At 43.0% G+C, this 13,433-nt stretch overlaps 1 protein-coding gene across 4 annotated transcripts in view; it reads left to right on the forward strand.

Moving 5' to 3' along the window:
- ephb2b (eph receptor B2b) overlaps window positions 1–13,433 on the forward strand; it is a 144,363-nt gene that overhangs the window by 86,497 nt on the left and 44,433 nt on the right. For all 4 annotated transcript variants that reach the window (XM_078249140.1, XM_078249143.1, XM_078249142.1 and 1 more), the window contains exon 4: window positions 12,303–12,458. In XM_078249140.1, coding sequence (XP_078105266.1) covers window positions 12,303–12,458 — 156 coding nt within the window. The remainder of the gene's footprint in view (window positions 1–12,302; window positions 12,459–13,433) is intronic.

Below are 13,433 nucleotides of genomic sequence, written 5' to 3' on the forward strand. Positions count from 1 at the left end.
ACTTATTTAATAAGGTATTAACACTAGCACCACCAGACACTTTAAGAGTACTGTAGCTGCCAGACCCAATGCCCAAGAGCATCTGTATCATTATGGGCCTTCAACACTACAGTGTAAAAAACTTGCACACCCTCCTTCCTCTGTAGTTTTATTATTCTGTGAAATAGAAACTAAATAATAAAAAAAAACATTAATTTGCAATTCTATAAAGCCTTTGAAACTTTATCATGGCAAAGAAGTGTCTTTAGTAGTTGAGAATGATGTATTACTCATGTCAGTGCTTTGTTTGTCTAAATCAATACTTGGAATTTGTTTGCAAGGAGCGTCCATGAAGAGAAATAACTGCACTGCACACAAAGCGATATTCCTAAAGAGCAGCCATTTTGGCGCTAACCATCTGAACCAGGGGAGAAGAGTTGGACTGAAGGAATATATTGGGCAAAACTAAGCAGTGGCAGAGTTGCCAAGGTAACAGAGGGCTTTGCCCACGTCCCCCCCCCCCGCCCCTGGCCCAGCATTGGCTCGATCCCTCTCTGTGTGAGCTGGGTACTTAATTTCACTGACCCCCTGGGTCTGGGCTGAACAGCCTCCATTGATTAGGACAAATGGAAGGGAGACCAGCCAGCCAAGCCCCTCCTTTATCAGGGTTAAGGATGTAGTCATAGAGGAGGAGAAGATGCAGAGCAGGCAGATGAATAGCTCAGGGATCATTTGTTTTAGATGAATCAATGACATATTTAAAGGCTAATTAGTCAATCTATTCACTCACTATGAATTTGCTGGTGCCACCACCTCACTCTGCAGCCATGATTGGGCTGTTCAATGTATTCCACCTTTAAATAGTAGCCATTAAAGCTTTCAGATGAATCTCCTCCCAACAATACCAGCCTTTTTTAGGCGTAGGTGTAATGGTGCAGGGAAATGGTTTTGTGTGTGTGTGTGCGTGCACGTGTGCGCAAATGTGTGATTGAATCCCTTGGTTGTATCTTTTGAGTCTTGATATCTGTTTTGGTGGTTTAAGGCTTCCTTGGCATGTCATGGCTTGAATGAGCTTAATATGCATCTGACAAGCGAGCCTGATTCAGTTCAGAGAGTGTACCACTGCCTGAGTGGCACACAGTTTTATTCAGTGCACTTTGCAAGTCCTCACAAAATGTGTCATGAAAATTATGTTTTTTTTTTTTTCACAAAACATTATGCAGTCAGGAGAATATTTTAAAATGTGTCCTGTTGCCTAATGGCCATTGAAAGAACATGACACAATGAAGCTGTGCGTTGAGAGATAGGTTTCCTCTTTGTTTCATACTTAAATTAAGTGCTTTTAAAGTTAAGTAAGTGTGTGTGTGTGTGTGTGTGTGTGTGTGTGTGTGTGTGTGTGTGTGTGTGTGTGTGTGTGTGTGTGTGAAATAGGCGCATTACAGCTGTTGATTTTTTGTTCTCTTGTAGATCAGATGGATAATGCAATTCACTTAGACTTCTTGCTGCCTCATTAAATTCTTGTGGTCATAAGAATTGATATAATCTTGACCAAATACACTCCAGGGAGAGACTGTTGGTGATATGAAATCCATCCTATGAACATGATACTCATGATACACAGTCCAGCTCAGGGTACTGTCTATCATTTGTGCTTTGTTTGAGGGGTGTGTGTGTGTGTGTGTGTGTGGTGTGTGTTCTGTGTGTTTGTATATGTGCATTGGAGGGTTACACAGGGACAGTGACAGGATTCAGCACCTGCTGCTCCTTGCAATGCCACCCCCACTTCTCCCTTGCTTCCTCCCCTCCTACAGTCCCTTTCCTATGACACCCCTCTTGTCCCTACTGACTGGACAACACGCAGCCCCTTTATGCCACCTGTCCATCAGCTAGACTGCACCTTAGGGAGCCTCTGTCACCGAACTCGGAGCTGCCGCTTGCTGCCTTTGTTTGGACTCTGGTAAAGTCCCCCCTCCTTCCCCTTCTCTCTCCCCTCTTTCTCTCTCACTCTGTCTTGCTCTCGGTGCTGTCCTTTACAAATACAGACACATAGAAAGACACACACATACAGACTAGTGATTGCCTCTGTCAGCTATTTCCTAGATCTGCCTACAGGCACAAAAGGACCCCCCCCCCCCACATACACACACACACACACACACACCACCAACACCACCGCCACTAGTACCATCACCCCTCTCCCTGCTCGTCTCTTACCTGTATTGGATGCCAGCTACAGGGGCTGTTGTGTCGGGCAGAAAAGGCTGGCTGTTGAACCAGATAGGGAAGATTGAAATCAGCATGAAGCTGATGATATTTTACAATTCCGACAAGCTCCAAAACAGTGAGGCAACTTTAACAGGTTGTTTATTTCACAGACTGGGCAGCGTAATTCATCCCGTATTGCTTCTTATTTCTGCCAAGACAATTATGTGAATTCTAGACCACTGTATGTCTTCAGCAGGTCACTGAGGTTATTTAGCCTCCATTTGTCCCGCTTCTCTCCTTCCTCTACTTTTTCCACCCCTTACCCTCCATCTCCACTCATCCTGCTTCCTCCACCCAGTCCCACTGTCATCAGCAGTCTGAGGCTATGATCAGGGCTGTAAGGTTCGGGTGTAGCCTGCGGAACGGAGGAGTGTGGAAGCTGCCTTACATCGCAATGGCTCCTGTTGCCCTAGCAACTAGCTGTCCTTGAGAAAAGGGCACATTTGGGGGTTTGGGAGGCCCAGGCACTGACAGCCCCAGTGAGAAGAGTTCACACACATTGATCTGTGTGTCTAGGAGAGGACATGTGGTACATTAAACACAGTCCTGTGCAAACGCCTTCAAATAAATGTATGAACCATAGGCTTAGAGATCTGTAGTATAGAGTATGAGTGATGGGGAATGTATTTGAGCGACTGTCCACAGGGGGGGAAATAGGATGCCTTTCAAAGGAAGAGCTCATCACTGCACCCTCTGTACAATCTTGTAGGCGGGCGGGTGTTTCCAGGGATGCTGTGCTATTCAGTGCATCCTGTGCAGCAGGTGATCTGTTCCCATGAGCCTGAGGGTGGGTGGAGGCTGCCCACATTCTTTTGTTTGCCTCAACAATGACAGCTTTACACTCTGACATGCGATCGCTCCTAAGTCTCCTCATTTCCTACCTGTTATAAATATGAAACAGTGTATGCCCATTCAGGCACTGCTGTTCATGAAAAGACAGGTGTATGTTTACCCCCCCCACCCCCTTCCCACCATGAGGAACATTGTAGCCCTACAAGCACAATAACACATGACAGTGAAAGTTCAGTGTCTCTGCTTTCAGCTTGCATGCAATAAGGCCAAACTGCCTTTGTTTGGTGGAGAAGAATGTTTAAACTCCCAGAAAGATTGCACATCACTGGGCTGATGGTGGATGGTGGGAGGTTAAACAGAAGCTAAGGCTGTTTTTGTATAAACAGATTTCAGATCTTAAAACACAACATGTGATACGATGTGGTTTAATCAAGCCTTCCTAAATTAGGGCCGGAAGGCAATTCATTATTTATTGTTAAAAAATTATTGAGCTGAATGAATTTGAATTAGGCTATTTTGTAACCACGCATGCATCTGGTAATTCCCACCCTTATGCAAGCAGCTACAGAATTTGACAAAATGAATTACCTCCTTCTGAGCACAGAGGCTCATTTGGTGGCCAGATTTACCAAAAAGACCACGCCATAATTTCATATGATGTACCATTATCTGCATTACGTGACATTTTCCCAGCTCTGGCAATGATCGGTCATTACAAATAATGGAATACAATGTAGCTAGTCCCAATGTGACGTGGATCCTGAAGGTTGACAAAATGGACAATCTCCATCTTAAATGGAGATTAATGGTGACAAAAAGAGACCGGCCTCCTGCCACACCCCAGCCATCTGCAGCCCAGTGTACCGAAGGGGTCCACCAGCAAACCTGAGCGGACCCCTACATCCTCTGGAGAGCAAGCTGTCAAATGATCTGCCTGCATGAAATGACCCTTTCCGCTTTTTTCCCCACAACCGCCCACCCTCCAGCCTTGTTCATATTCCTACCCCGTGCGTGTATGTTGGCTCAGATGCCTGTAATTTCACCATTCCTCGTTTGTGCCTCTTTTTTTCCCCTGCGCTGACAAAAAAAAGTGTGGGGGGGGGGGAGCGCAGTGAAAATTCCAGACGTTATTACTGTGCTGCATGCATGGCTCCAGTGATACTCTCCTTTCATCTCTGTTTCCTCCTCTATTGACAGATGGTAGTTATCAGACCGTATGGAAATACTGTGGTTAAGATAGTTTTCACTGATTTTTTTTTTTTTTTTCCTTTGGTATTTATGACCTGATGATCATCATGAGAGCGTTGTGGTCTTGAACAGAGGGCCACTCTGCCAGCGTTATTTGACTCAAGAAACTAACGTTTGCCACATGGGAATGACGCACTATCTCCAGGCAGCCTGAGTGTTTGGGAAGTGGGGAAGTGCACTGGGTGTATGCGTACCTCAATGTACTATAACACACCAAAGTGCTGATATATGACTGAAGCGATTCATTGATTAGTCCTCTATCAACAATACACTAATTGAGTCATTTATTGGGCATAAATGCCATACGTACACCACTTCCAGCTTCTCAAACGTGAAAATGTGCAGCTTTTCTCCGTTTTAAATCATTGTAAATTGAATCTCTTTGGGGTTTGGACTGTTGGTCGGACAAAACAAGCTTGAAGATGTCAGGTTGAGTTTTGGGAAACTGTGATGGGTATTTTTCTCTAATAACATTAGGTAACACTTTACTTGACACTGACACTGTCATGAACACATGAACCCTATTTCTAACCCTAACCCTAACCCTAACTTGTCATGACAAAAACCGAATGACACTTAATGATAGAAGTGTTATGTCATAAACGTTTATAACTTGTTTACAATGTTTATGACACGTTCATGACAGTGTCATGTCACTCTTATGTAGATACCTTCAAGTAAAGTGTAACCTAACATTATTCAAAATTATTTGAAAAATAATTGTCCGAATAATTGATGATGGAAAATGGGCTACAATTTCACAGTATATCTATGCCACGTTTCTCGCTGGTGCTATTTATGGCTACCGTTAAGGAGATAATGAAAAAGTCAGTTAGTGGGAAATTAATTTACACCAGTTGTTACATGACTAATATTTCCCTTACAGGGTATTTTTAGCTGCTACTGACATTCTGAGCAGTGCTGCCCACTTCTTTTTGTCCTTGTAAATACCAAACCTTGTGATGGTGAGCCTTGTGTATGTGCCACATATATGAGGTTAAGCCCTCGCCGTATGAGCTGAAATTGTCCTCTGGCTAGTAGCCAGATGGGGTTTATTAGCAGCTTTGTTCTTTATGGTCTCTGCTTATTTATGTGTTGATGTATATATGTATCGGAAGAAGATGGAATTAAATGAGCTGTGTGTGTGTGTGTGTGTGTGTGTGTGTGTGTGTGTGTGTGTGTGTGTGTGTGTGTGTGTGTGTGTGAGAGAGACGTGTGTGTGTTTCAGGAGCGTGTCTTGTTTGTGTGCGTGCTTTGAGGCCGAGCCCTCCTGAAGGGTCCTGCGCCCTCAGAGCTCATTTCCCAGGTGTCCCACATTTCTAGCTAATCTGCTGCTCACTTTGGCTCCTAATTTGTCTCCTCTGGGGGGGTTGGGGAAAGTGAGCTCTGTGACAACTGCAGTGGAGATGCAGCTTAGAGCAAAAATGCTGAGGGACACAGAGGGAAAAGTACCCCATGACACACAAGTCCCTTGCTGTACATAAGCACACCGTGATGCACACCTTTGCACAAATGTTTGTATATAAGATGACTGGATCAGTATGCATGTGTTTGAAGTGTTTGAGGCACTCAAAGATCACATTCCCACATTCTGGGTGAGTCTGTGAGTTGATTTTGGGCATTTTCCCCCTAACCTGAAGTCTGAGATTTGTCCCTAAAGTTAATGGAGGAAATAATGGAACCTAATCATTAAAATAACTGGTCGCAATGTTTTTCCTTTCATTAGGTAAGACCATGAAAGTGCCTGTGTCCTTTTTTTAGGTACTTATTACAGTGATTTGGTATTGCTGTGGTGCTGCCCTCAATACTTAGTTAAATGTTGAACATTTTCTAGAAAGTAACTCATTGAAATGACCCTGTGCTCTCCTTGAGTTTGAGAGTAGCCTGATTTACACCTTGTAGGTCATCAGTGGTCACCCTCACTCACTGGCACTGTCCTGGCTTATAGTGTGAGGAGCCACGCAGAGTCCCAGACCTGTTAATTGCACCAGACATGGAAACCTAGAGGGAGAAATTAATATCCTATTTGTGTGCCAGTGTGTGTGTGGTGAACCAAATGCCAGTTGTTTAATAGCATTCACACAAGCCTGATTGAATTAGACGGCAATGAGGACTGTGGTCCTAATTGAATTGCGGGCACCCTGTGTTGCAAACAGTGCTAGCTTGTGTTCCCCATGGAAGTGCTGAGGTGGGGGTGTGGGGGCTGGCTTGTCCTCCCTCACAGGAACAGACACACAACTCGTGGCTGCTCTCCTCTCGGTGGCCATGACTGCCGTTTCACAAGGTTACACTCCACTTAGATGTGACCAGTTCAAAGGCTGATGGTCTGTAGTTGTGGTTGCAGGATGGTAGAGGTAATGAGAAAGCAACTGCAAAAGCTAACAGGTTGTCTTAATCTAATTTTTCTCCTCTAAAGGAACAGCGGTCTATCTTGTAAAAAGAAACACATCTCTTTACGATAGTCTCTGATCTATCCCTGCAGTGGTTCGTATAAATAGTTTTTTACAGGCGTCACCAAAGCAAATAGAGGCCCACACTTGTACACTGTAGCGGCCTCTTTGGTCAAAATGGAATACAGGGAAATACCCAGCATCCACACACACACACACACACACACACACACACACACACACACACACACACACACACTCCCTCTGATGCTGGCCATTTTCACAGCTTTCAGCACTTTTTCCTGCTGTGCTCACAAAACCTAGCACCTCTGATTTTTCCAGCTTCCAGCCTTTTCTCTTTCACACCATGAATGTCACACACATACAAACACACACACGCACACACACACACCTTGCCTGTCTTTGTCTCCCTTGTATCTTCTTTAATTGTGTGTTCATTTGGGGGAGGGCAGATTCAATCCTAAAAAGATAGAATGGGGAAGAGGGGACTGGAGGGGTGTGCTGTTGTTGCTGTAAAGCCCCATGCTGCTGGACAAAGAGTCTCTCTGTTGGGTGGTGTGTAGATGAGAGACGGTGGGTGAAAGAGACTGGATGGGTTCTTTTTTTTTTTTCTTCCCTCTTTACCTCAAAAGGTGTGGCCTCAGGCTGCATAACCTAGAATCAGCCAGCTAATTGTCTGGTTGTGATCACATAGTGTCCAACACTGCCCAGGTGGCCATGATGGAAATGTCAAATGCCCAGTCTTTGTTTGGCCTCTCTCTATGTGCTGTATGCATGTGACTGCTGATTTTGTCAGAGGAGCCAGAATCACAGGGAGTGTTTCTAGTATCGCTGGTCACGTCGGCATCGCCACGGAAAACAACACTCCCTGCCTCTCTCTGTCCTTCTGCCTTGCAGTGTTTTTCTTCTCTCTATTTGTGTGTTTCTCTTCTCTTCTCACACACATAAATAGTCACAAACCATCGCACATGCTTTGCAGGATTCAGATGCTTTTAGCTGCAGGTCTTGTCTTCAGTGTACTATAAATCTCTCAGGATGTAACATTCGGGAAACCTTTGAAACAACCAGCAAATTACCTGCTGTAAAAACTGATTAGCACCTCTTGCACAGCGACTTGCCTCTCAAAGCTCTCGCAGTACTATTTTTATTCAGTGAGTCTCGCTAAACCTCTAATTAAAGCCTTTATGTCACTATATATTATTAAAAGTCATAAACGCAGACAGACACAAGCAGCTGGGGGTTTGGAATGTGTGTGTGTGTGTGTGTGTGTGTGTGGGGGGGGGGGTATTATTCAGATTGAGTTTTAAGTGTGAGATTAAAGTAATGTAATACTTGGTTTTTAAACGATCAAACAACATTGGGAAACAAAACTATCTCATCCCGCTGGCAGAAGTTATCTTTTTTTTCCCTCAAATATTAGATTTAAGAGTGAATGTGCCTGCTGTGTCTCTGGAACCAATTTGAGGTGATCTGGACCTTTTGACACGACTAACACTAAATTGAGTCTGAAGTGTTTATAAATTCTCTTAAAGCTTTTCTGTTTGGCCCTTTGTTCTTGACTTATGCCACATTTCATTGTTTGTCCCAGTTCCAGAATCCACGTTCGCAGTCCCCCAGAGATCTGACAGCAAAACGTGCCATGTTTACTTGATGATATTTATGATATTAACAGCTTTGTGTCTCTGTTTTTTGTTTTTAAGTGTAGAAAGCGGGAACAACAGAGGAGCTGTTGTCAATGAATATTTTTGCAGTAATTAACTCTTCTTGCCAGAAGGATATCTAAAGTTAGAGGAAACAGCCCAAAAAAAACGCATGTTGAGCAAGACTGCCAGGATGGTGATCAAACAGCTCAACAGCAGCAATCTGGGCAGGCAGGGAGGTAGGGAATTACAGCTCTGATCTGTTTTTTAATCACTGCTCTCCACGTCTCTGCTTCTCTACATCCGACACCAGACAACGTTGCAACTCTTAAAATCTGTCATCTGGGTATAAAGTGGAAATTCCCCAAATATTTCCCCAAAGTAATGACCGTGGCAGGGCAGAGAGGCATGCCAAGACACATAATACTGTGTCCGCTTGAACTGGATAGGATGGTTTTTACAAATACTTACTTTCTGAAGTATACCAGATGAGAAAGCTTTGTCACAAAGGTTAAGACAAGAAATGCCAAAAAAAGCAAGATTTCTTTTTACTTCTCTTTACATTACTTTTCTGTAATGAATTCTGTACTATCGGAATTATTAATCTAACATAACAGTAGACAAACTGCAAGTTATAATACAACAATGGAATGATATCGGTGGGATTTGACTAGGGCTGAATGATTTGGGGAAACAATCTAATTGCGATTTTCCTGCCAGATATTGCGATTACGATTCCATTTTCGTTAGCTACATATTGCACCTTCTGTGATCATGTAAAATAAAGTAATACAAATTAAATGAAAGATCCACTGAAAATAGGACATTTCTGTAAACAATCTGTGACATTATTCCAGAATTCATCCTATGAAAAAAACAGTAAATATAAAAATGAAGAGGAATAAAAAACTGTTACACCAAACATTCAACTAAATATTTCACATTTGATTCATCGCAGTCTTCGCAATTAGCTAATCGCATTCTTTCAAATCACGATTTTAATTTGAAATCGATTAATCATTCAGCCCTAGATTTGACCCTGTATAGGATTTAACGTTTAAGGTGTAGTTAAGGTTGTCCAAATTTGGCAAGATATGGAGTAAACTATTCAACATTTTGACCTAAACATACAGATGCAATATAAAAAACATACATATTATTATTCCATGAATCATTTATTTATTTTTTTTATTTATTTTTTTTTTTACATCAAATGGAAATTAAATTGTGTCTTTGGATGTTCGGTGCGTGGTGCTAAAAAATTTGCATTACCCACCAGTGTGCCACCCAACAATTACCACAGCATATTTAAATACAACCACTGTGGCAGCAAGCATCATGGGGCTTTATAAGTGCTAATCAAATGTATTCATTCATTTTGGTCCCCATGCAGATTTTAAGTCATTGTTCTGATTGCTGTGCACAGTCTGCATACTGTTGCAGCCCCTACATTCACTGTGTGCACAGTAATACGCTGAATTCTTTGGCTGAGAAACTCTTAAACACAGCCATTCCCTACCTCTCCCCTCCCGTCTCTTTGTTCCCATCTTCCCTCTCTCCTGCCCCCCTTCACTTTCACTTTCCTTTAGTGTTGCTCCTCGGAGCGCCGCACTCCCACAGACCACCTCACTGTGCCGCAGAGGTTCCATCCCAATTCCCCACATAGCTGTTGCCTGGGCCTCATTCACAGGAGCCTGTTGACTGGCAGTGTGAATGTCTAGGCCTCATGTTTCACTCTGTACCCAAAACCCTTTTCCTCCATCAATCATGGAAGAAGAAAAACATGTCAAAGCTAATACATAGTAAGGAGATCTTTATGATTACGTAGTTTTAGTTTCATTTTTTTTATTTTGGAATAACTTTTTCTGCCACTGACGTTTGTGAACATAAGATAACACACTGCGTTGTAACTTTAAGGCACGCTGTTACGTTTTGCATGAATGGAAGTAACATTTAAAATGTGTTCTCATTTCAAAGCACACAGTCGCTTAAATGTCATCGCTTTTGTTTTCTTGTGCTGAAGTCAAAGATGTTTGACATAATGTGCATTTAATGAAAACAGCCTTTCTTTTAAGCAAACTGGAGTATTGAAGCTGGTTTTGGTCTGTCTACTCTCAAGCAATATGGTTTGGTCGATCACATTGCACCAGTTTAAGTATGTTGAGAGAGAGAGAGAGAGAGAGAGAGAGAGAGAGAGAGAGAGAGAGAGATAGATCCATTGCTTTCTTAAAAAAAAAATGTGTCTGCACAATTTTTGAATCACTGTTGTAATGGCCAGATTTATAAGGTGATGGCGCTGAGTAATGTACTTTGAGTTTCAAGGGGGAAAACTAGCATTAATCCCTGGCCTGTAGGCTCTCTGAGTACAGTGATGTGTCTGTCTAATATAAACATTGGGATTGGACCTAGACTAATTTTGCCTTGTGATTTGGCCCTCCTTTAAATGGGAGTTGCAGCTGCAGATGTTTCCATAATCCAGATGCTACAGTGGGGTTGTAATTGCCTGTACAGCCTCAGAATGAAATAGACTCTGTATTTTTATTACTTTACAATGTAGAAAACTGCAGTCATGTTATGGTAAGTTTTTAGAAATGTACAGTACAGAAAATGGTGGTGGGCGACTGTTCCCATGATATGTGAAACAAATTGTCAAAATCAGCTTTAACAGTATTCTTTGAAAAATATTTTTTTGAACCCTACAAGCTTTAACTCAAAAATGAGAGAGAAGGAGAAGAAGAACCATACATTGCTATATTTAGTTTCCTTTCATCAGACTCAGTACATTCTATTGCCTTTTACACGGTTACAGAAAAACAACAGCACTGACAGACCTGAGGGGCTTTAACTTCAGATATGCAGTGTGTCCCGTGTGTGAATTTTTCATGTTACTGTACATCCGACACCTCTGTCTCAACACCTCTATTTTCTTCTTTATCGGTGGAGCAGGTGGGAGCTGCATTACCTCAAGCCAAACCGTAGCTGCTTTGGCCCAAGATAGAAAAAAAGCTCTTGACATGGTGCAGGTGCAAATGCTAAAAAACAAGATATATATTTTTTTAGCAGCAAAGGTTTAGGCGGTATGTGACTCAGGAGAGGATAAGGGGATTTCACAGACAGCTAAGTTAGTTTGTTTATCGCTGCAATGACGGATGCTTATGGCAACGCACAAACAGATTCACCCCATGTACTGTACAGCCTGTGATTTACCCGCACAGCACACAGGCAGATGCACAAACACAGAATTTAACGGCAGCTGCGGTGTGCGAGTTCATCATCGTCTCTATCATGAATGTAACTTTCCTCCCAGGTTTCCACAGAGAGGCCCTCAAAAGGGCTCTTAACAGAAAGCATGGGCACTTCAGAGATTTCTCAGGCAAATAGAGCATGGTGAATAATTCAAAGCAAACTTACGTGTTGCAATGTTGCCATATCTGCAGAGAGTTGCCTCACATGCAAGACTTTGCTGGTGTGTATTTATATGTCGGGTTGCGGTGATGTATATTTACATCGTGGTCTGTGTTGTTTGGGTTGTTTTGAATTTTGGTCACTTGATTCTTCTCTTGTAATGCTACTACATTTAACCTATTGTAAGGTTAACACACCTTCAGTGCAGAAAAGATAGATAACAATTATTAATGTATTAGTTGATTGACAGAGGGTTAAACAGAACATTTCTCAGTTTTGTATTTGTATAAATAAAAAAAAATATCTTTGGGTTTTTCAAAAACAAGAAACAACGTGTCTGACGCACGTGGTGACGTGTCTAAAAAAACAATTTAGACACGTCACCTTGGGTTCTGACTAATTGTGATAAACATTTTCTGAATTAAATGATTAAGCGATTAATACAAAAAATGACATTGTATTTTAGACTCAATTGCCATGCTGCTATCATAGTATGAATGTTTTTCATACAAAGGTGGTTGTAATGTTTTGTATTCTAAACACACCCTCCACTGTCTTTCAGCCTGTCCGTCTGGCTTTTTCAAGCCGACTCAAAAAGATGAGCCCTGTATGCAGTGTCCCATCAACAGCCGTACCACCAGTGAAGGCGCCATGAACTGCGTTTGCCGCAACGGATACTACCGCACCGACTCCGATCCTCTCCAGATGCCATGCACAAGTACGTATAGTTCCAAGGTTGTTATATGTGAACTTTAACTTGCATTCTGCACAAACACACAAAGCATACACAGACATGAATATATACCCCCCAAAGTCTTTGATTTCAAATATGAACTCTTTGACACATACACATTTCACACCCGCAAGCAGAAGAGCCCAGGGAGCAAAGGACAGTGGTAGTCTGTGTAATTCCAAACAGAGAAACCCTGTCAGAGCTGTCCCTCACACGAACACGACGCTGACATGCCCATAGTGTGGCTGTCCACAGATCTGACCCAACAAACAACGCTCGGCTGCCCCTCCTCAACATCACACAGCCCGTACTCCAAGCCAGGCCAGAGGTTACTGGGCCGGGGCGCGCAGCTTTGTGAAGGGGCAGGCACGGAGAATGAGCCGAGGCAAGACTCTCTCTTGTCATGCCAATGAAGCTGTTTGAATTTGAATTTGAATTTGAGGCTGACACCGAGGTTGAGAGAGACAGGGAGAGGCGGAAGGATAGACCAAAGCAAAAGTGAGTGAGGGAGGAGTAAAGTGTGAGGGAAGGGAATGAACAAGGAGAGGCAATTTGAGCGAGATGGAGAAGGGGTTGTGTGTATGTAAGAAAGACAGAGAATCAGTGCATAGAGTGTGGTCTAACTAAAACAAAACCGGGGTGAGTGAGAAAACAAAAAAGCTCCTTTCAACGTTGCGGTAGTGTTTTTTTCCTCACTCTCACTCTCCCTCTCTGCCTGTTGAAAGGGACAGAGGAGGGAAAATATTTGATGGTCTCCAACAAAGAAGATTTGCATAAGCCCGGCTCTGGGAGTCGAGCAGCTGTTGTGAATGAGAAAGCGGCAGCGTCACGTCACCCGTATAAAGCGCAGCAGGGCCCAACCTGATTAAAGCGAGGGAATGGGACCATCAGAACGGCCCGCCAGCTAATGAAGGGGGGGCGGGATATTAGTTCCCCCCCCCTTCCCCCAGGAAGGAGATG

Source organism: Sander vitreus, chromosome 4 (genome assembly GCF_031162955.1).
Source record: "Sander vitreus isolate 19-12246 chromosome 4, sanVit1, whole genome shotgun sequence".
Taxonomy (NCBI): Eukaryota; Metazoa; Chordata; class Actinopteri; order Perciformes; family Percidae; genus Sander; species Sander vitreus.